The sequence below is a fragment of the Strix uralensis genome, chromosome 1 (genome assembly GCF_047716275.1).
Source record: "Strix uralensis isolate ZFMK-TIS-50842 chromosome 1, bStrUra1, whole genome shotgun sequence".
NCBI lineage: Eukaryota > Metazoa > Chordata > Aves > Strigiformes > Strigidae > Strix > Strix uralensis.
The window spans coordinates 56,307,156-56,329,542 of record NC_133972.1 but is presented as its reverse complement, the minus strand read 5'-3'; the positions used below and the strand labels follow the sequence as shown (position 1 = coordinate 56,329,542).

The window sequence follows — 22,387 nt, the reverse complement described above, 5'->3', positions numbered from 1 at the left end:
CATTAGGTAGGGTTTGTGCTATAGTTACATAGCTTATCCATGTGAATTTCATCATTGTGGTATATATAAGGGTCTGTTTGTATATGTACATGCATATACATGTGCATACAAGATCCCTGTAAATATTTTCATGTACATGTTTTCATATACATAATTTGGAAATATAGGTTACCCTTAAAGAGTGGGGATGCAGAGCTTTATTAATTGCTTCTGTGAAAGGAAACAGGAGCACACTGGAATTTTGCTGAGTCCCATGATTAACATTTCTCTATACATAATCACAAAGTAACTTGCAGACAAGTTTCAGTGACTTAATAGCTACTGAGAAGACAGCATGTCTAAGCTTGCTAGAGAATGAACTTTGCTGGAGAGAATGCAGCCAGATATGTATCTGCAGCGAGCCACTTTGGAAACTTGTCCCAGCTTGACTGAAAATTGCTTCCCCCGTTAGGTGGGAGGAGGCTTTTCTTCACTGTTACGTTTCTTTTTTTCACCTATCTCATGCTGCTTACTCACCAGCTGAACCCTGATGAGGTTTTATAAAGGGAAGAAGTCCCAAGCAAGAAATTTCTTCATAGTATTTAAAACATAAAAGAATAAGGAGGAGATGCTGTTACTAATATGATGAGATAAACTTACTGCACTCTTAGTGTCAAGGTCCATGTTGTTTATAAAATTAAATCAGGTTTTATGAACAGATCAGAAACCAAAGTTACGTAGAAGAGAAAAATAATTTCCCTCCTGTTTATCTTACGGCTTTTTAAAATCTCTGTATGTATTGAAGCACTGCCATAAGTTAGCTCTAGTCAGGAAGTTTATCTTTAAATTGACAATATATTTATGTTGTATTTAAAAAGTGAAAAACCTGTATCAAATGTCATTTAGCATAAATCGATGCTAAGTATGAATTTGAAGCAAAAAAAGTCACCTACATATTTTATCACCAATTGTATTTTTATTACAAATTACATACTTGAGCAGCTTCATTCATCCAGCCATAGTCATTTCAGATGACCTTTTCCTCAGCAGACTCTGTCTGAGCAGAATATTGTTCTGCTGTTAATTGTTTTGGACACAGTATATGAAAAATCTTAAGGGAATTGAATTTTGTTGTTCAGGGTTCACAGTACATAATTTTGCTTGCATGTTTACTTCTGGCCTGTCAAAGTATGTGAAGGAATAAATTTCTCCCACAGATCAACTAATCATGAAAATAGTGTTGAGGTGTTTGATTGACATAGTGAATCTGTTAATTTAGAGTGTATCAAGATCAAATGGAAGTTATTGCAATTAGGAAGTGATTGTGTTCTCAACTGAAATTTTTAAAGCTGCATTTTAGACTTTTGTGCATTTTTATGTTGTCTCATGGATGTATTAGGGAATTTCTGTGGTTTGTTACATTAAGTATCTAAATGTTCCACACAATTTCGGTGCAAATTTTACTTTTTTATAATAGCTGATATTTAATTGGTTGGGGAGAATCACTGCTTCTGTGCTGTAAAGGGCTTTGGGGAACAAAGGACTCAGCCATTTTGAGGTTTTGTTGGTTTTTCTGTTGGTTTGGTTTTGGTTTTGCAAATTTGGTTCAAAATATTATGGTACCAGGCTAAAATCTTCCTGCTTATTTCTCAGACAGTGTCTCCTTTATGGCATGCTTAGAGGTTCCTGACCACTATATAGTTCTGTTCCAAGGTTTGTATGTATGAAGTTGTATTCAATATATCATATATAGTAAGACCTTACTTGGTGCTGTGGTGTGGCACAGAAGTTAAGAGTCAGTACTTTCATATCCATATTCCTTGAATCTTAATGGTTCAGTTATTCTTGAAAGCCACATTTTTCTCCTAAGTATTCTTAGAAAAGATTGTGCAATATCAAAAATAAATGTTTGTTCTCTCTATCTCTTTCTCTTTTTAAAATCTACATTCAAGCATATGGTACTGACAGATGACAAACAAATTCTAGAGGTCAAAAGGCTTCTCATATCCCTAAAACTGCAGACACAGGTATGGTGGTGAAACAAGCTAGCTTAGTTAAAAAAAGTTGTGGATACCCGATGAAGTCCGTAGAGCAATTTAGCCTTAGCCCAGTAATGATGATTTTTTTTCTTTCGATGAGTCAAGCAATTTTCTCATGGCTTCAATACTTCTGTTCCAGCGCTGAGGCTGCTATTTCTCATTTTTTCATGAGCAGGATCGTGATGATCACTCGAGCAGCTGCTAAGGAGTAGTTTGCTCCAAGTTTAGACCTTAAGTTTCACCTGCACACTCAGGTGTCTGTAGTCTGCTATTAGCTTATTTTCTTATTCAAAACTGTAGAAAGCAAGCAAGCAGAAGCCTCACATTAAGAATAGTGCTGAGCTGATAATGCCTCTTTGGTCTTGCTGAAGAGAAGTAGCGTAGAGGCCATTAGCCAAGTCCTTGGGGATGCTTACTGAGATGCTCTCTCCAATTGACCCTTTGGCATATAGAAGTGCACCCCACGAGGACAGGCTGTGCAGGGAAGCAGTTTAGTTCTCTGCCCTGGAAGGGAGATCACTGTGGCTGAAGTTCTGGCAGATTTTTTAGAAGATTAGAAAATATTGGGGGAGAGGGGAGATTGAGTGTAAATTTATAACAGTAGTACAGAAAAATCCCATAAATTTATGTGCTTCCTTGGGTTACCCATACATCATACCTTGGCTTTATCTCCCTTTTGGCTCACAAACTTTTATTCCTACTACTGTTTATTAAGGAATATGAAAACTGTCAGTATTACAGAAACTAAAAGGTAACGTGCATCTGTCTCAGATTGTTTTATTCTACAGCCAGCTGACAAAAGATGCATTCAAATGTGTGCTGTAACTAGTGCTTCTGTGACCCAAGCAGGAAAATTAGGGTTGTAATTTACCCTAAATGTGGGAAGTAATTTTTAGATCCAGTAGTTTTTCCACAGACACAGTGCACCTTTGCATTCCTGACAGCTAGCACAGATCTTGCTGTTCTGTGTGGCCAAGAGATGTATTTGGGTAATGGGGTTCATAAACGAGCCAGCCTTGGATAGGGGCTCTTTATTATTTTTTTTAATTGATGAAGCATTATGCTTTGTTATAAACAAAAGATGGTTATAGACAAGCAAATAGTGTCTAGTGCAAGGGAAAGGGCTGGTGAACACATTAAGGTTCATGCTTTTAACCAAGTGGGAAAAGATAGAGCTCCTGTTTTTCTTCCCTCGGCTGTTCTGGTTCTCTCAGCAGTCTGCCTGCCTTCCCATGTGACATTTTTGCATTGCATTTCTAGGTCAATGGTGACACAACTAGCATGCTTGTGCCCAAATTGATCATCTCAGTCTGCTGTACTCCACATGGCTTTCACATCTATCTTTGCTGTAGTCTGTGTTTGGATTTCAGAAGAGCCTGTCAGCTTTGTATTTCCTCAGGTCTTAAGAGACAGGGATGGCTCAGCAGGCACACATTAACTTCTCATGTGTCTTGTCTTGCTTCAAGTATCTGGGAGTAGAAGAAAAATAGGAGCGAGCTTTGCAAATAGGTGAGAGTGACGTGGGAGAAGTCACTATAAAATCAGTGTCAGTAAGGGAGGTGACGTATTTGCTAAGATTATGAAAAAAAAATGGCCAGATTAATTCTTCCAGAGAAGAACTGCTGACTCTTGGACATTAGTGTGCACCTTTTGGTGGACGTTCTCTTACTCTTTCTCCTTCATGTGGGTGAGGAATAAACAGCACAGTTGGGTTCATGAGCATCTTTCTGGAGGTCAGACAATGGGCCCACTGCAAAGAATTGCCTTTTTAAGGGCGTGGCTGTTTTCTTTAGTTGATAAAGTTATAACCAAAAGTGGTTATAACCACTTCGTTATTACTGAAAGATAGTCAGAGACAAGTGGACAGTGTCTACTGCAAGGGACGGGGCTGGTGAACAGCCTGTGCCTCCCGTTCTTCTTTTTGGCAGCAGCCTCTTGTGTGTGAGCACTCCTCCTCAGGGTCTGACCATTTTCTTTCTTGGGTGCTGTGCCCATGTCTGCTGCCCTCACGAGTGCCACTGCTCTGTGGGAACACCACAGGGTCCCTGCTCCCAGCCTGACGCCACCCTGAGCTTGGCAGGAGGCAAAGCGAGGGGCTAGTCACGTGCACTTGCACGGCTTTTGGGTTCATGGAAGGGGGTCGCTGAGCAGCTCCTTGCTGGGGACTCTGGCAGGCCTAGGATTGCAACTCCAGGTGTTCAAAACCTGGGATTGTCCCAGCCAGGCTAAAACTTGGTGTGGAGGACAGCAAAGAACCAAAGATGTGGGTAAGAGGACAAAGGTAAGGGGCAGAGCCAGGAAAGACAGGAAAATTGGCACTCAGACCTAGATTTGATGCTAAGCCTGGCAATAGCAGAGAGATGTGCTGTTGCAGATCTTAGCTGTGCCATCTTCTGTTTTTCTTAACATAGCTAGTTTTAATCAAAATGAGGTGAATGAATAATTTTTTAATTTAGTTTTCTTGCACTTAGTTTCTCCCCATGACTGCAAAGCTACCATAGATGATGAAGATATTTTTAAAATTCTGTAGGTTTGCAAGTAAGAAAGTATTTCTGATACAGCTCTCTTTCAGCTAATGAGATAGCAGCTTACATATGACTTGGTATTAATTCCACATTCAGTAATGACACACAATTCAATTATTTTACTAGACAGAGAAGCGCTTAGACACAAACCTAAATTATTTCTGAATCTAGGCATCAGTTGGAGGTGATTGAAAATACACTATTTGTGCATGTTTCTTCAAATAATTACTGTGGAAAATATTGTGGCATTGTAGTTAAAAGCAGGGGTTTTTTAATGCTAATAGCTGAGAGGGAGGAGAATTCCCAAAGAGAAATGGTCTTCTATAATCCCATGCTAATCTTCCCGACAGAAAGCAGAAGAGGAGGAGCTTGTCCTCACACCTGATGGCACCAGGGAATTCCTGACATTTGAAGTTCCACTGAATGACTCTGGATCAGCTGGACTTGGCGTGAGCGTCAAAGGTAACCGGTCAAAAGAAAACCATGCCGATTTAGGAATCTTCGTCAAGTCCATTATTAACGGTGGAGCAGCATCCAAGGTAAGAGGGAACATCTGTGTACTTTGGTCTTCCTCAGTTTTCTATAATAAGGCTGTTTTGAAAATAACCACAGATTCAAGAAGAATGAGATTGCTCTGTAACTATCTTTTTCCAATTACACCATCAGAGGTAACATTTAGATTTCTACTCAGATTCACATGTTTGCATGTCCCAGGATTTAAATAGCCCTAACAGATTTTCAGGAAGGATAGGAGCCGTCTCTGGTACAGTTCAATTAGTATGCTATTTGTGCAAACAGGTTATGATAATAGCTTGCAGTTCCAATCTATAATTGGAATAGACATTTCCTACAGTGGCTGCAATGGAAGCTGTTATACCAGTTCATTTGGCCATAAACTATTAGGACTAAGCATAGTTATTTGATTATTTTTCTTTTGTTTTTTTCCTCTCTCCAGCAGACTAAACTTCTTTTGTGCGTGTTTTATGTAACTAGCTATAATCTTTCCTTTTCCAGGATGGCAGGCTTCGAGTGAACGATCAACTAATAGCAGTAAATGGAGAATCATTATTGGGCAAAACAAATCAAGATGCTATGGAAACCTTAAGGAGGTCCATGTCCACTGAAGGAAACAAACGGGGAATGATTCAGCTTATTGTGGCAAGGCGAATAAGTAAATGCAATGAGGTAATACACTTTTGAGATTGGGACTGGGAGTTTTCACTTCTAATGTATTTGTGTTTTTAGAAGATGTCATGTTTCCTCTGAGACCTGGAAAATAATATTTGAGAAGCTAAAGAAGGAGAATTGCAAAATGATCTGAATTTCAGTGTTAGACATGCCAACTTTATTACCAATCAATAAAGTTTTTCTTTTGAGTATTTTCATCAATGAATAACAGGAAACACTGAATAAAACTATATTGATTTTGTAATTGGATCCCACTGTTTACGTGATTTTTGTTCTTTGGAGTTTTTTATGTAGGTTTATCAAATCTTTTGTTTACAGACTTAGTGTTAACTGCCTTGCTTCTTTGTCACTTTAATTTTTTTTAATTAGGAGTACATTAAAAGTTCCATGTAAAGATTCTGCAAAACTTAATGCAAATAATTCTGTTATTTTGGATTTTAAATGTGTTGTGTCTTGGACTTCACTGCAGGGAAGTAAGAAATACTGAATTCAGGGTAAAGTGGTGATTCTTTTTCTGATAATATTTGCAACTTCTGTCTCCTCCAGTGCAATGTTAATGTGTTGATGTTTTGAAACATATTCATGATTTCTAATAGTTTATCTTCTAGATTAATGTAAATAATGCTGTATAGTAGAAATATGTGGGCATATGATACTGAGAAGGACTGCAGATGCTGTGGAGGACTGAATTAGACTTCAAAATGATTTTGACAAATTGGAGAAATGCACTGAGTTAAATAGGGTGCAGTTGAATGGTGGGTCAGGGAAGCATCTGTTCTTAAGACATCTAAAAGTCATTCTTTCGTTCTTGTTAACACCGGTAAGGGCTTATCGGGAATGTTATTTCTTGAGCATCGTGCTTCAAATATGATGTGCACAAATTGGTTTAGTACTGCTGATCCTGCCTAGGGGGGAAAGGAATGATTTATTTTTTAACGCATAAAATTGATCTTAGAAAAATTCCAGTCCATAGTGTATTATAAAATCATGTCTGAAAAAGACACTAACCTCTCTAAAAGTATCAAGCTGCTCTTGATTAACTGCTTATACATAGCTTTAGTACACATACGCACATGTTTATATATGAACACTGCTGGAAAGCCAGTTTGGATGCACGTGGTTTCTCACTTGGTATTGAAGAAATTCTGACCTTTTTGTATTTGATGATGTCCTGTTCTAGCCCTAATTCTGAACTTGGACTCCAGACTGTCCTTTGGAGACTGTTCCTTATTCCTACTCAATTTCAGATACATTTTATATGTTACTACATTAAAAGGGTGAAATATTTTAGACTATTTCTTTGTTTAATATATTTTTTTCAAAAAGGGTGTAGATGATGATCACTTTTCTCTTAGTGAAAGTCTTCTAGAGCAAATGTATCAAGATGGTGTTTTTAAACATGATGAGGCAAACCCAGCAGTAATGAATCAAAGATATTTGTCCTTAAGTCCGATAGAATTTTTGCTCGTTCAGGTTCAATAGTTTGGTGCCCTACAACTGCTTGAGATTTAGTGTGATTTATTTTGCAGAAATCACATGGCAAAAATGGCACATCTCAAGTCTACAGTATATGTGCTCCAAGGTGAAAGAACTGATGCTAGAACCAGGTTTTGGTACACTAAATGCATCTGTAGAGGGAGCAGGATGGGGAGCTGCATCTGTCTGGGCCTACTTTACAGTTCTTTATGCGTTCTCCCAACTCCTTAATAAACTAGTGAGATGAGCCATGATGATTTGGGAAAGTGATGATATGCAATTATTGGTATAGTGACCATCTTTACAAAATAATTTTTGTAACTATTTTTGCTCAGGAATTATTGCTTTCATGACATTCATCCAAAGGAAATACGATGTCAATGATGTTTGCATATTTTAATATGATGAAAGCACAACTTGCATGAATGTAAAGCTATTTGTGCTGAGCTGGCAGTGTTCAAGAAGTCAATTTTCTGAAAGTCTTGCAATGCCCAGACTTCAATGAAATGAGAAGTGAAGAGATATTTTTTTTCTTCAGCATTTTGCAATTAAACCCTAGTTCCTTGTTCAAGAATTGGACAGATTTAAACTTTAGATATCATTAATATGATATAATACTGATAAGCTATGATAGTATTATTTATGTATCTTGCGTGAATACCATATATGAGTATGGTATTTAGTCAGCTTAGCCCCTAAGTAATGGATGTGTGGACTGAGACCCAGCTGGAGAGCAGCAGTGTGCAGCTGAGCATTGCAGTGATATTCACTTTCCCATGGAGCATCCGATATTGGCCTTGTCTGGCAGCCTCAGCTATATTATGCTTAATTCAGCAATGTAGATTACTTAGATGCGCTGGTCACAAGTTGTCCCCTTAGAATATTCCTGTAACTGCCACCAGCCTAGTATACAGTCTCAGCAAAGATTTTTAGTATTAGAACAAAAAATAAATGACATCTGACTGGTGGCAAATTCAGGAGCTTGCAGATAAGCAGTAAAAGCATCAGAAGGGCAGACCCTATCTTGATAAATCACACCTTCTACCAGCATAGAATCATAGAATTGTTTAGGTTGGAAAAGACCTTTAAGATCATCAAGTCCAACCATTAACCTAACACTGCTAAGTCCACCACTAAGCCATGTCCCTGAGCACCACATCTACACATTTTTCAATACCTCCAGGGGTGGCGACTCAACCACATCCCTGAGCAGCCTGTTCCAATGCTTGACAACCCTTCTGCTGAAGAAATTTTTTCCTAATATCCAATTTAAACCTCCCCTCATGCAACTTGAGGCCATTTCCTCTTGTCCTATCATTTGGTACTTGGGAGAAGAGACTGACAGAGAGTTTGACACCCACCTCGCTACAACCTCCTTTCAGGTAGTTGTACAGAGCGATAAGGTCTCTCCTGAGCCTCCTTTTCTCCATACTAAACAACCCCAGTTCCTCAGAAATGGGATTTTACTGTTTTTTCTCAAAAAGAAATGTTTACCTTTTGAGAAAGTATTTCTCTGGTGTTTTCTGTGCTTTTCTCCCTCTTTTGGTTCTCCAAAGGAGTCACCATAAAATAACAGCAACAAAAAAGATCCTGTTCAACTGATTTAAAGATTGGACCAGATGATCCTTGAGGTCCCTTCCAACCTGGTATTGTATGATTCTATGATTTCTTTCCTGTGTTGATTCAGCATTGTATGTGCCCACTTTGTGGACAAAATTATAGCTTACACTCTTGTTAGTCTTGCAGAACCACAGTTAAGTGGAATAAGCTTGATTATATTCCCTTTGTGCATCACCAACAGCAGTGTTCCTTCCCTTCCCATTCCAGTGGCGTGGTCAGTCCTGCACCGTGGCATGAGGTCAGAACTCTGTGCCCTGGGATTGTCCGCCGTGCCACAGAGCAGCCACAAGTGTCTCGGAAAGGGAAGTTGTACAAGGGGTGATAATGCCAATGCAGAAAATAATTATTCTAAATGTCTGGATCATAAAAGCATTTGCTATCTGGTTGTTAAAAAAACAACAGCAAAAAGAAGAAAAAAAAACCAAGCCTTTTTTTTCCCCTGGCTTCAAGTCCAATAATTGTTTTGCATTTGTAAAATCAAACTGTGTTCTTTTGAGACAGATAGGCAACACAGTCTTTTTCTTTCATAAAATTGAGTTTGAATTGGATTTTAATAAAGTTAGTAGTTTGAATACTGTTCTTCTGATTTTAATATTCATTTTCACTATCAGCCCTAAGAATTGGAGGATGGGTAGAATTCATTTGACAGCACGGTTCTGCAGAGTGCCATTTCTCTGTGTTTCAGTTCAGACCAGAATTTTCACAAGCTTTTTGTATTGGTTGCTGTCAAGAAGAGAGGATGGCTCAGCCCCTGTTTTCCTGGGTTTAGACAGGCAGGGACAGTTGCTTCCAGTCTGCTGCAGAGGAGCTGTTTCTTTGTCAGAAAACTTTCTTAGGCTTCAGAAGTCAAAGTCTACTTAACTTGAGCATGAAACTATTTTAAAACTTTGTGAAGTGACCTCTGATACTCCTTTCTCATGCCAGCATTATTCTCATACAGCTTCACCAGTTTTCATGTTGTAGACTGAGCCTCCAAAGCAATTATAGTAACAATAAAAATGTACATAAACACCATAAGAGTATTATCTTGTCTTCAGAGAGGTAGTGAGAAGATCATTTACATCATCAGCGCTTACATAACTGTAAACTCAAAAGAGACCACAAACTTCCCAGAAGGTGAAAAGCGTTTTTATGCTGTTGTGGTTTTACTGAACTGAAGAGTTGCCTGTAGAAAGAATTTTCATTGACTCACCAGGAGATAGACTATAATCCATCCAGGTTTTCAAGTGAATTATCTTGTAGTAAATATTGATATAAGCATGGAGTGAGTGGTAGTTATGAATGAACTCCAAGCCAAAACTGTGTATCTGAGTTTTTCTCCTGTTTGCATTACGTCTACACAGAGTACAGTAATATAGTTAATTCTGTAAGCTGCACTACTACAAACATTGCAAAGCTTTGTTTAATATCTCAGCCACTGCAGACAAAAATCACACAGTGAATATTTGATGGATTCTGTTAGATTAGTGTAACAAAAACATTTAGTTTGGGATTTGGATATATCTAAGGTTGCTGCCCCCCTTTCAAAAATGTTAAATATGCTGTTCTAATATGTGGTTTCAACTTTCAGCTTTGCCCTCTGATCAGCATTGTGTGTTGACTCTTCAACTTCCATATATAAATGAAAGAGAGACTTTAAGGTACATTCCCAAAGTTGTGTAGACAGTGGCAAAAGCAGGAAGAATAACAAATAGCATTGACTTGATATTCATATACAGCCAGTATTTAACACCTCAGTTTTCAGAAGATGTGGCCATCAGGTTTTTAGATCTTCAACTCAGGGCTGACATTTTTTAAATTATGAAGATTTAAGGAGAAACACTGGAGCTCCTTGCACCTTGTTCTGTTAATTAGTAATATTATTATGATTAGCCTGTATGGGCAAACAGCTGCTGACTGTATGGCCATAATACATACACAGTGCTTAGGCACGACTGTCAGTCAGATCCGTGCAGCTGGTGGCAGTATGTGCTGATTCAAGAAAATAAAGGTAATTGTTACTTTTGGGGTCCTGCTCTTTTCAGTTCTGCAACCTGGACAGCTTAGAGGCACAGAGTGCTCGTCTGCGCTCTGTTCATGTCACACACAGGCAGCACTTGTCTGCCATTAAGAGAAAGAGCATCACCATTTTCCTTAAAGTGGGAGATTTCAAGGATTTATCTTGTCTATCTCCCTGTTTTGACAGAATTAATGTCTTGCCAGATCTGCCTGAAATGAAGGTTTGCAGATGATTTGCAGATCCCCAAATTTCTTTCTGCATGCCTAATCATCTTTGCTTCAGTTGCTGAGTTGAAAACGGAGCAAACCGTGAAGCAGAGAAAGTGTCATGAATCCAGACCATATAAGGACCTCATCAACTGTTTAAATAAATTGACTGGTAGACAGATCAGTGAAGAGACTTTGGAAATGTGTGGTTTCATTATAAAAGAAAGGAAACAAACAAGCATTTTTATTTTTTTCTGGTATGTGTGGAAATAGAAAACATTCAGCATTATTTTTCCCTGCATGCATTACCTAGTTACCTACTTTGAAATGGATATGACAGGTTTGGTTTTTTGCTTTTCTTGCTAGGTTAGTTTTGAGATGACCTTCTGGAGTTCACTTAACTATCAAAAAGGCTTTAGCATCTTCTCCAAACACAATGATTTCACTGTTCACTCCCTTCTCCAGGTCATTGATAAAGCTGCTCCTCAGCTGAAGCTGTTCCCAGCTCCAGTCCCTGGAGTACCTACAGCTGGCTTCTCTCCATCCTGATGATTGATCTTGGTGTCCAACCCTTTAGCCAGATTTCAACTGAGAAAACAAAAACTTAGTCCAATCTCAAGAAAATTGTTTAACGCCTTTGATATGAAGCCTTGGTAGAGTCTTTTGAAAATGCAAATATGTCATGTCTGTTTCATTGCCTGAGAGCTCAAGAGAGCTCAGTGGTGCCTTTGTGTAACTCCAGCATCCCATTGAGGCAGGATTTGCCCATGGACGTCTGTGTTCCCCATGGAGCCATGTCCATCATGCTCAGTGATCTTACTCTTTATTGTATATGCCACCATTTTATCTGGAAGGAGGTCAGACGCCTGGTCTGTCGTTCCCAAGATCCCCTCTAGGAATACAGGCAGCCACCAGTCCTCTGGCACCATGGCCATTTGTAACAGTATGTTGAATGTTTTGGCCAGCAGTTAAGTAATTTCATGTTTGAGTTTCTTCAGGGCTTTCGGGAGAATGACATCCAACCTGGGTGACGTGATAACTTCTCACCTACCCATTTTAGTCTAATGCTCCTGTGTATTTTCTTCTGGCTGATCTCACTCCTCTCCTCTCCCGGCTATCTTCAACAGTAAAGACTGAGGCAACGAAATTATTTAGCTTCCCCACTGCAGATTTGTCCCTCAATGCCCCTTTCACTCTTGCCATCAAGGGGTGCAACTGATTCCCTGTGTACCTTCTCATGTCAGATGTCCTTAGTGAACGTTTTACCTTCAGTCTGAGCATCCTCTGAAGGGTGCTGCTTAAATTCTTCCTTCTTCCTCTCAATTTCTTAGGCCATATTGGTGTGGGGTTTTTTAATTGTGGCACTTTTTACCTGAGCTTCTAATACAGGACTTTTTAATGGTCTCCTTTTAGGTTTCTGGTGGTCTTTGTGGTGCATGATTTGTACTTAGATAAACTTCTAATGGTAAACATCCCAAGAAATACTTTTAAAAGTTAGTTGTTGGGAAAGTATGTACATGGTTTTTTTCTATTTTGTAGTATCCTGTTCTGCCTTTCTACCAGTCCCCATTTATTTTGACTTACTTTTTTCTCCTTTACCTGTTTTCTATCCTTGCTATCAACTTAGAAGCTCCATCTTGGCCCAGGTTCGTCTCCATACCCTATATCCTATCATCTAACTACATTTTGTAAAATTGTGTGGGTTTCCTCCCACCATTCAAAAAGCATTTTTTGTCTTCTCCTTGACTTTTAACATTGTCTAACCAGGAGTGTGGTATTTCTTAGAAACACTGTACTAATTTTACATTCACTGATGCATGACTGTGTATCTAAGTCAAACCTGACCCTTTTACTGGCTGTGTGCCTACATTTTTGCATCTTGCAAACTCTGTCCCTAAAGCAGGATCCCAACTTGGGTGGTAACAAAGAAAACCATATTTAATATTGGTAGTAGTATTCTAAAAGGATCTCTGTTGAAAAAGGAAGCAGAAGCATTTTGAATGTCTTAGCCACAGTACACAGATCTAAGAAAACAAAAAGAAAGCCTGGAGAATAATTCTGTCTAACAGAAAGAGCTTCAGTACCCTGGATGCAGTGTAATATATAGCAAATTTGTATACTGACTTCTTTAAAATCCATAATGCTTGCATACCAGTATTTGGATAATTTACTGTCTGAAGGAAAAAGGGAGTCTCATTATTGTTTCTTTTTTTTTTTTTTTTTAAAGTTTGTTTATGCTTTGAATATTTTGGCAATGTTCTTGTGCATAAACTTTTTTCATATTTATGTGCATAACTTCAGATAGGATGGATGGTGGTATTTAAGTAAAAAGGACCGCATTATTTGTCCTTTTATCATCTAGATAAGCAGCAGCTGGACTAGTTAGTACAGACAGTGCTTTAGCAAACAGCTGGTTCTTATCTGAATGACAAAGGGCCAGGGTAGAGGCCTTTTTTATTAAAAAAAAAAAAAAAAAGTCTTGTTTCTATTTTTATTTTAAGAGAATGGAGAGAAAAGCAGCTACAGGCAATCTGTAGCATGTGAGGGTTTATCACATTTTTACGAATATGATCATTTATTATAGATCAGTGCTAGGACCCGGAGAGGGAACTCTCTGTTTTCAGCCTGGAGAGGAGAAGGCTCAGGAGGATGTTAGCAGTGTCTGTAAATACCTGATGGGGGGAATAAAGGCCAATCCAGACACTTCTCAGGGCTGCCCAGTGCCAGGACAAACTGAAATTCAAGAAATTTCTTTAAAGAGAAGTAAAGAAAGTTCTCCTGAAAGGGTGGTCAACCACTGGCACCAGATTGCCCAGAGAGGTTGTGGAGTCTTTGTCCTTGGAGGTATTCAAAACCCAGCTGGACAAGGCACTGGGCAACCCGACCTTGCTTTGAGTAAGATGTTGGACTAGATAATCTCCAGTGGTTCTGTCCAACCTCAACCAGTCTGTGACTGAGCTGACACATCCAGAAGTGCTCCTGCTAGGGGCAGCTTTTGATAGAAAGCATAGGGGCCAGTTGCTGCCTAGCTTGCTTTCCTGGCCAGGCCTTTAATGAACATCAGGAATTCGTACATCTTTGTTTATCTTACCTACTCTCTATCAGTTAATCAAATTAAATTATACTGATAGCTAATGGAAGGAGCTGGAATGTGTAATTCAAGCTCCTTATTAGAAATGCATCAGGGAGAGCAAGTCTTTATTTGAACTGCAATCTTGCTTTTGATTGTCGGTCTCTTTGTCTTGCCCACAGCACAGTTTCCAAAATCAGTGTATTTTTTCTTACACAGACTTTCTGTTAACAATGTAAGGAAAAAAAGCCAGTTGTGGAATTCTGGTCTAATTTTTGCTATTTTATAAAAGGTATTGTATCTTTTGTAAAATATTTGTGTAGTTGGCTGTCGATGCCTTTGTTTAAACCCATCTTTTGAGATGCTAATTAGAAATGGAAAAAGTTTTCCCCATGAACATTATAAAATACGTGATTCACTTTACAAAACATGGCCATCTAAACACAACACTCCTGCTATTTCTTTTATTTACCATTTACTTTACTGTATCACTGGGAGTGAATTTCTATGTATTTCTCTGATTCAGAGCTTTCTTCATGTCAGTATCTTTCTGAAAATCTCTTGAGACCTTCCTACAAATGAGTTTGAAAGTTGATGGGTTGTCACATAAAGAAGGACTGTGCAATAGGGCTCACTAAAAGCTGGGCACTTGTTACATAAAGTCATCAATACAGCACTGGGAGAATAAATCCCAAAGCACTTTGGTATTTTCACACCTTATTTAAAGGCAGTGAAATAAAGGTTAGTTCATCATGTAATGCCTTTATCATGCAAGTTTAAGCTCTCAAGCAGTTGAATGTTGCTGTGGTTTTTTTTCTTACACTGTTTCAGAATTTAACATTTCTATTCTTCTTGAATTTGCCTTAGATTCCTTTATAACTGAGGCTACAAATATTGTTTAATTTACTTTTCAGTAAAGCTGTCAGTTGTAATCTGCAATTTAAAAAAACTAATAAAACAAATCCTCATTTCACAATTTAAACCTTATTGAGTCTAATTCACTTGCACTGCAAGTTTATTATTCTCCTGCAGCTTGACGTGCCTCCAATTGTAATTGTGTTGACCCTCCGATGCAGTAAATCTCCCCAGTGCTTATCAAACTGGGAGAGATAAGTCTACAATTTGGAACTTCATTAAATATCTCATTTATATTAAACAGATGATGGCTTTGAACAGAAATAATTTTTACAGATTCTGCGACCTCCCGATCGTGGTCACCTCGACTTTGTAATGCAGCATTTTGCAAACCTCCACCCCTCCATGTACCGGGCATTACACCAGCACCCAAGTGTCAGAAGTCCTTTGTCTATCGGGCTGACTTCAAAGCTTCTGCCGTGGAGACTGTAGCTGAGCGCTTTGTAGCTCTCGAAGCAGATTTTTTAAAACCTTTCGTAGCGTATATTTCTTAGTCATCTGGGGCTTGTGGGTAGAGTGATTAATAATGGGAAGCTGTTTAAAGAAGGGAAAACAACCAACAAACATGTTGCTTGCTATTGTAATTCATGAAACTATAAACTACTCCTCTCATGCTCGGTTAGAGACCAGCCCTTGGAATAAGCATTCCCAGTTCCCAGTGGCTTCAAAGAGTTTGCAGCATGCTCAGTATCTTGCAGTATCTGGTCCCCACTGTATTTCAATACATATAAAATATATGCCATGGGATTTGTGTAAGGACATTGTTCTTGGGATTTAACTATACACTTCAATACAAAGAGGAGTGTTGGTGAGAACAGCAAATGCTTTGACGTGCGAGTTCATATTATTACCCTGCAAAACGCATCTATTTTTACATATTTGTTTATTTTTTTAATAGAGCTGGATTCAATTCAGGCTGTTTAGGTGAAGTGGTTTAATGGTCTAGGCAAAGCTCCCTTGGCAGCAATACCGAGTAGCCAGCAGGATGTTAGAGCTCAGGTGAACCGAGAGCTTTAGGGGCAGGAAGGCTGGATGGTGTGAGGGCTGATTGATGGTGTGGGGAGTCTCTTGTCTCTGCAGTGAGCGACAGGGTGCTCACAAATTGGGCATCCAAACTGACTGGTGAGCGCACGGGTGCTCGTTCTCCTCACTCCCAGGGGCTGCAGTGGCAGTGGAGCTGCCCATGGCTAATGGGGTGTCTAAACCCAGCTAGACAATAGCAGATTATTTTCTTTGCCTCGCACAGGTGCTGCTTTGCACTGAGCTCTGATCCTCTGGGGCTCACAGAGGAAAACTCAATTTTTTCCTCTCTTTTTGAAAAATGTGAGAGGCATAGGCAGGAAAACAAGGGATAACTAGCTTCTACCTTCTACAAAGGCTGAGCTGGGAAGTTGCTCAGGGGAGCCTTCTGATGGAGAGCAGCTAGGGTGGGGAGGAAGCCTGTACGTGCAGTCTTCTCATCTGTGCATGTGGCCAAGCAGCCCATCTCCATCGCTTCTTCCACCACCTACCTCATCTGTCTTGTAATGCCCTGGGGCGATCTGCCTGGAGTCATGGTGGGCAGGGACCCAGCAGCTCTGGGGGTTGAGGGTTGGCCTGAGGAGGGCACCTCAGGTCTTGCCAGTTCTGGATTTTGTGGCTCTGTCTGGATGCTGCAGCAGTGCCAGGGCTCAGGGAAGCTTCCAGACTGAACAAAGCACATGAGGTCTCTGTACCCTGCAGCCAGAAAAGGCAAAGCAAAGAACTCACCATAAGTAGAAAAAAAAAAAAAAGAAGTTACTGTGAAGTCTGACTACTTTTTTTTCCTTTCCCTCCTAACTACAGACATTTTTGAATGTTTGCATATTGGTTACTAATATGTTGTGGTAGAGTTTCCTGGGGGTTTTCGCAATGATTACATTTGAAAGCAAATTGCAGCACTTCAAAAAAGCACCAGCAGCCCAATTCCAAATGGAGTTCCTGCTCCGCGCTCCTGACAGGGGCCACCTTCTGACAGGCTGTCAGTGTGGGAAAGATGGCCCAGCTGTCTGCCTGATAGTATTGAAAAAAGCCAAAGCTGTCTGTTTAAGAAATTATCCAATAAAGAGACACCAAAAAGCAATGGTTTTTTTCACCAATTTTCTGTTGAAGGGTTTGGAATTTGACAGGGCACCATGGGAGGTGCAGTGTAAAGTGGCCCAGAAAGTTGGTCATTAAGCAGAGCTGTCACTGCAAATTATATTTGTCCAGGGTGAGAAGTTCTATCTCATTTGGTGCCCAGACAGGTCTAGGCCTCAGGCAAGTTGTTACAGTTCCCCCATGCTGCTAAATGGACCCTGGGCATTAATTTTCCTCTCTCTGTGCAGTTGGAGTCACCTGGGAGCCCCTCTGGGCCAGAGCTGCCCATAGAGACTCTGCTGGATGACCGGGAACGGAGGATTTCCCATTCCCTCTACGGCGGCATTGAGGGTCTCAGCGAGTCGCCCACAAGGAACGTGGCACTGAGTAGGATAATGGGTGAGTCAGATCAACTCTGCTAATCAGGGCGTGTTTTTATTCCTCTCTTGTGATTCATCAAAGGGCAATTAATGTATTATGTGGGAATCGGAGAACATGAAGGTTGCACTGACCAATTTAAAATGTACCTTAAAATTGTTCCATGCAAGCTTTCTCAATAGTTAATGTGAGAAAGAAAGTCAAATGAAATTACAAAGTGAATTTTGTATCCCATGACAGGTAAAAAAACAAGTAACGGTAGCATTTAACATGGTTTTTTCAGTGTCTAATCTGGAACAATAAATTACTGGTTGGTTTAGTCTCCATGTTGAGCCTTCATTCACATAAAAGTCAGTGACTCATGGGAATCTATAATTAATTTCAGCATTTCTTCTTCTCTGTTCCAGTCATACTAAAGTACAAAAATAAATAAGGCAAACTTACATCCATTTATGCTTATTAAGACATTTCATTAATTTGTTTGAATTTTTCCTTTGCAGGACACCAATTTTAAACCCTCATAACTAATTTTAAGCATCCTTTGTGTAGATTCTGTGCCATACCATCTGCATGGCCCCAGTGGATAATGAGGTTATTAGCAGTTGCTCTGCAGCAATTCAGCTTCCAATGTACAGAGTTAGGTAATAAAGACTTGCCTTGCCACAGGAGTGATCAGATTTACTGACTAGGATGGGATTAGTTTGAAAGGATTTTCAAATTTAAACACAAAAAGCATCTTGATGAAAATAGCACCTGACAGAAGACACGACGATTGCTTGCTTGAGTTGCAAGTTTTAAACATAAGACGTGGCCATTAAATCTGGGACATTTTTAGTGAGCTTGGCACACACAGAATAAATTAGAAGATGCTGCTATAAACTTGATATGAAGCAAGGCTGAACTTAGTTTTTAATTGCTTCAGATTGATTTTTTCAGCCTCAGAAAATTAAAGTCCACCACTTAGGCTTTTTCCAGTCAACAGTTTGTATATATATTTCACTCTGCTTTGGGGTGGTTGTTTTGATTTGTTTTTTTAAAAAAATTTTTTATTTTGGGGTTTGCTTTCTCTTTGTGGTAGCAGAATAACACTTGTTAAACTGAAAATCCACAAATTTGCTATTTAAGATGCTTCTTCAGTTAAGTCTTTTGTCTTTTTTTGTGCATTTGGGCAACAGTAATTAGAAATAAATCATATTCTGTTTTATTGCATTACATTTTGTGCAGCTTGTAAGAAAAATTGTATACTTGAGAATCAAGGAAGCATGAAACCTTTTCACCCATAGTCATATGCTCTTAAAGAGAACAATTTAAAAAATCTATTTATTTGTTGACAAATTTAAGGAGTGATAAAATAATTTGAAGTCTTTAACACTACTCTTCCATAGAAGGGACTAGTTCTTGTGGTGTCATGGGTTTAGATAAAACATTGGCAAAGCACTACCTTCTGCTTTTTCGATCAGTGTTGCAGAGGATTTACACATAGAGCTCATATAAGCGTTAACGAGTTATCACTTAAACACCTTGTCCAGTGATGGGGGAAGAAACCCTGAGAGAGTCTGTGTGCATGTGTGTCAGCAATGCAGTTTACTTACACATCAAAGGAACACAGGACTTGCCATACCAAATCAACTAGGGCTTCATCAGTTTGGTATCATCCCTTTAGCAATAGCCAGTAACTGATGCTTCAACAAAAGGAAAAAAATCTTTCCAAAGCTCTTACAATCTAATGCTTCTGGATACCTCTGCAGTATAGATATCGGGGGAAAAATACATCCTGCATTTCATGTTTTATAACCTGAAGTAAATGTTTTAATTCCTCTGAATCATTGTTTTTCTGTGTTGTTTTCAGAAATCAGGAATTATATAGAAAATTGGTCGTGACTTAAATCCATTGATGCTTTGGTTGGAAGCACATGGAAAATCAAGTTGTGCCTGAATCACATAGTAAATGTGATCTAGTCCAGCGTAACTGAAAACTGGTCATGCCAGAACTGGGTCATTCCCTTCTGCAATCATGGCACCTTAACAGAGTTAAAACCCAGTTGTTAGGGAGCAATCAGTTTTTTTAATATGCTATTTTTTCTGAATTAAGTTAAAACTACAGTGTTTATAATCTTTTGTGATATCATTGCATGCATGTTTTCTTGCAGTGCCATATAACAGAGAGGTATTATTACCTGTTAGGAGAGAGAGGTAGAGTTGCTTCTTTCAGAGTAGCTAACATTTGTAAGACTCAATAATTTATTATGCAGCAGAATTCCTGTCCTATTAGCATTGATAATGAGAAAAATCTCAGAAATTTTATGAGAAATACATGGTATTTGTATATGTGATGTTACATGACTTTTCCAGAGTTTTCCTTCTCTCTTGAAAATAAAAGCAAGGATTAGTCCTAAGAACAATCTGTCTGAGGAAGAATGGAGGTCTGTACCTTCCCATGAAGATCCTGATCATGAAAACAAGCCAAAAGGAGTGCTTTATTCAGTGCTGATTCCCTTGAGTGGTCTCTCCATATTGAGGAGCCCTCTGACTTATGGGCTCTCTGAATCACCTGATGTCTTTTTATTTACCCCTCAGTGGATTTAACTATGTAAAATTTTAGTACTCTCAGTACCTTGTGGTGAGGAGGTCACAGTTTGGTTTCAAGGGTGAAGGAGTAGGTCTTTCTGCTTCTTTTGCTTTGGATAAAATTGATGGGTTTTGAGTTTTCTTCCTTCCTAAGTTAGACTATTCAAAAGTGATAATCTCAAGGTCTGGAAAATGCCTGTTCTTTTCAGTTATTGCTTTAAAGTTGGAACAAAACTTCTAAGAGAGTTTTGTTTCTTTTAAATACATCTAATGTAATTTTCAGGAAAGGTATTTAAGACAATTTCCTTACTCTTTCAATCCATAACTGACAGCAAGAACTGTTTGTCAGAGCCTTGCTGTGAGAGTGGGAATAAAATACCAATTTTAGAACGTGATTTAAATTATGTAAAATAATGTGTGCTTACTGCAAAAAGGCTACATGAATCTTTTAATGTTTCTGATGATTCTTATGTTGATCTGCTTTTCTAGATGATTATTGCTATTATAGGTTTTCTTATGCTTTTTTACTTGATAATATTTCACTGAAAATTTCTGATGGAGATACCACTTTCTGTATTCAGGGAATGATATTTTTGTTTTTGATGAGGTGGTTTTTTATTTATACAAATTGGGTCTTCTCTTCTAAGAATTATAGATGGCTATAATAAACCCTTAAGTTTATTTATGTTTAATATTTTCAGGTTCCATGTTATTAGTACATACAAAATAATAACTCTGTTATGCTGGTTTGCTTGGCTCTATGGTTAAAAATTCAAGTCTCTTCTTCTGATACACTGTTCTTTTATATCATCCATTATGATCCTGAGTTTTGCAATACGCAAATACAAAGCTTCTGTCTATATAAATTATTCTTATTCAACAAACAGCTTAGTACAAAGTCCTCTTTCATCTCTTTCTTCTAGTTGCTGATTTTTTTTTTATGAACATGGTGGTTTTTGTTGCTAACAGTGATTAAACAGAAGTTATTTATCAGGGTGTACACAAAATGACAATAGCTTGCACTGAACCTGCTTTTCATCCTGAAGGGTCCCCCAGAACTTTGTAAAATTTGATAGTTCCTACACAACAGGAAGTACTTTGTTCTCTACGTAAATAATTGTTATCTTAAGGCTAGAATCAGGAAGAAGCACTGCTGAAAAAAAAAATTAGCTAGAAATGTGGAGTGTGTGTGTCAATGAAATGAAAATAAACCTTTACAAGCAGAATGCAGTTCCCTGGCCAGGAATCTGATTAGAATGTGGTGGTCTGCTACAATACTCTTGACAGATCTGAGCACTCCCTTGAAATCCAAAGCCTGGATATAGTGGAGACATTTTTGTCCTTAGAAGTTCCCCAGACATTTATTCCTAATGCCACCTCTATTTATCTTGGAAAATTAGATGAGTATTGGTGGGAAATTTTGCCAAAACTCAGTATATTGCTGACATCAAATATGCTGTTAGTGAAAAATAAAAAAGATCAGGAGAAGTTCTAATTTCTCATTGCACAATTCTCTGTATTCCTCCCGTAGGAAGTCTCATCACTACTATTATCATCATCATCATCACTATTTTCTTTGATTATTATTTCTATTATTTATTACTCTTATTTATTACTTTGGTTAATACTTCATTCTTCATCACAGAGTAGCTGTTGCAAATTTTTTGTCAGGAAGGTTAGGAATCACTTGCCATGTCAGAGCAAGAAAGGCCCTCTACTTGTGGAAGAAGCTTAAAGCATACTACTGGTCTGAATCCCATGATATCAAAATGCTTATGGGAGTCACTCATAAATACTTGGTTTTGAACATATCGCAAGGGTGTTCAACAGATTTCTTCGACCTTCCTTTAAAGAGAAAGCAATAGCAAAATCACAAGACCCAAGCCAGTTGCAGTACCATGACAGTGCGGTGTAGTATGGGAGCCAAGTTATCACAGCAGTTTTTCAGGGATTTTCAAGATCTAAAACGACCTGGAGTAGTTTGGTTCTTCATGAGTAAGCCTGTTGTTCATTTTATGTACTGTGTATGCTCAGGGGTTTTTTGGAGTGCGTTATGTTGGTGGTTTAATTCAGGTCCAAACTGTTTTCTGGTCTATTATAGGTCTAGGTTGAAGTGTTTCTGTTTGGCATATTTTTCCTTCTAAGGTCAAAGTTCTCATAGACCTGGAGACCAGCCATTTGGTACTGGAGCTCTGAGGCTTCTTTTTGTGCACAGACAGATGGGAACCCTTCTTACCCCATAGTTCGGTATGGTCCTCAGGCAGTGCTTGTTTAGATTTGTAACGTGTTCAAGAAATTTGTGCCTCATTGTCCTGAGATGAGACACA

At 38.7% G+C, this 22,387-nt stretch overlaps 1 protein-coding gene across 14 annotated transcripts in view; it reads left to right on the top strand.

Annotated features, from left to right (window-relative positions):
- The window catches only part of PARD3 (par-3 family cell polarity regulator), a 457,578-nt gene that overhangs the window by 271,048 nt on the left and 164,143 nt on the right, over positions 1–22,387 (top strand). For all 14 annotated transcript variants that reach the window (XR_012628846.1, XM_074867651.1, XM_074867643.1 and 11 more), the window contains 3 exons: positions 4,894–5,082; positions 5,558–5,728; positions 17,363–17,513. Coding sequence is in view for 13 of the 14 variants with exons in the window: in XM_074867651.1 (XP_074723752.1) it covers positions 4,894–5,082; positions 5,558–5,728; positions 17,363–17,513 (511 nt within the window). In the remaining variant the exon portion in view is untranslated. The remainder of the gene's footprint in view (positions 1–4,893; positions 5,083–5,557; positions 5,729–17,362; positions 17,514–22,387) is intronic.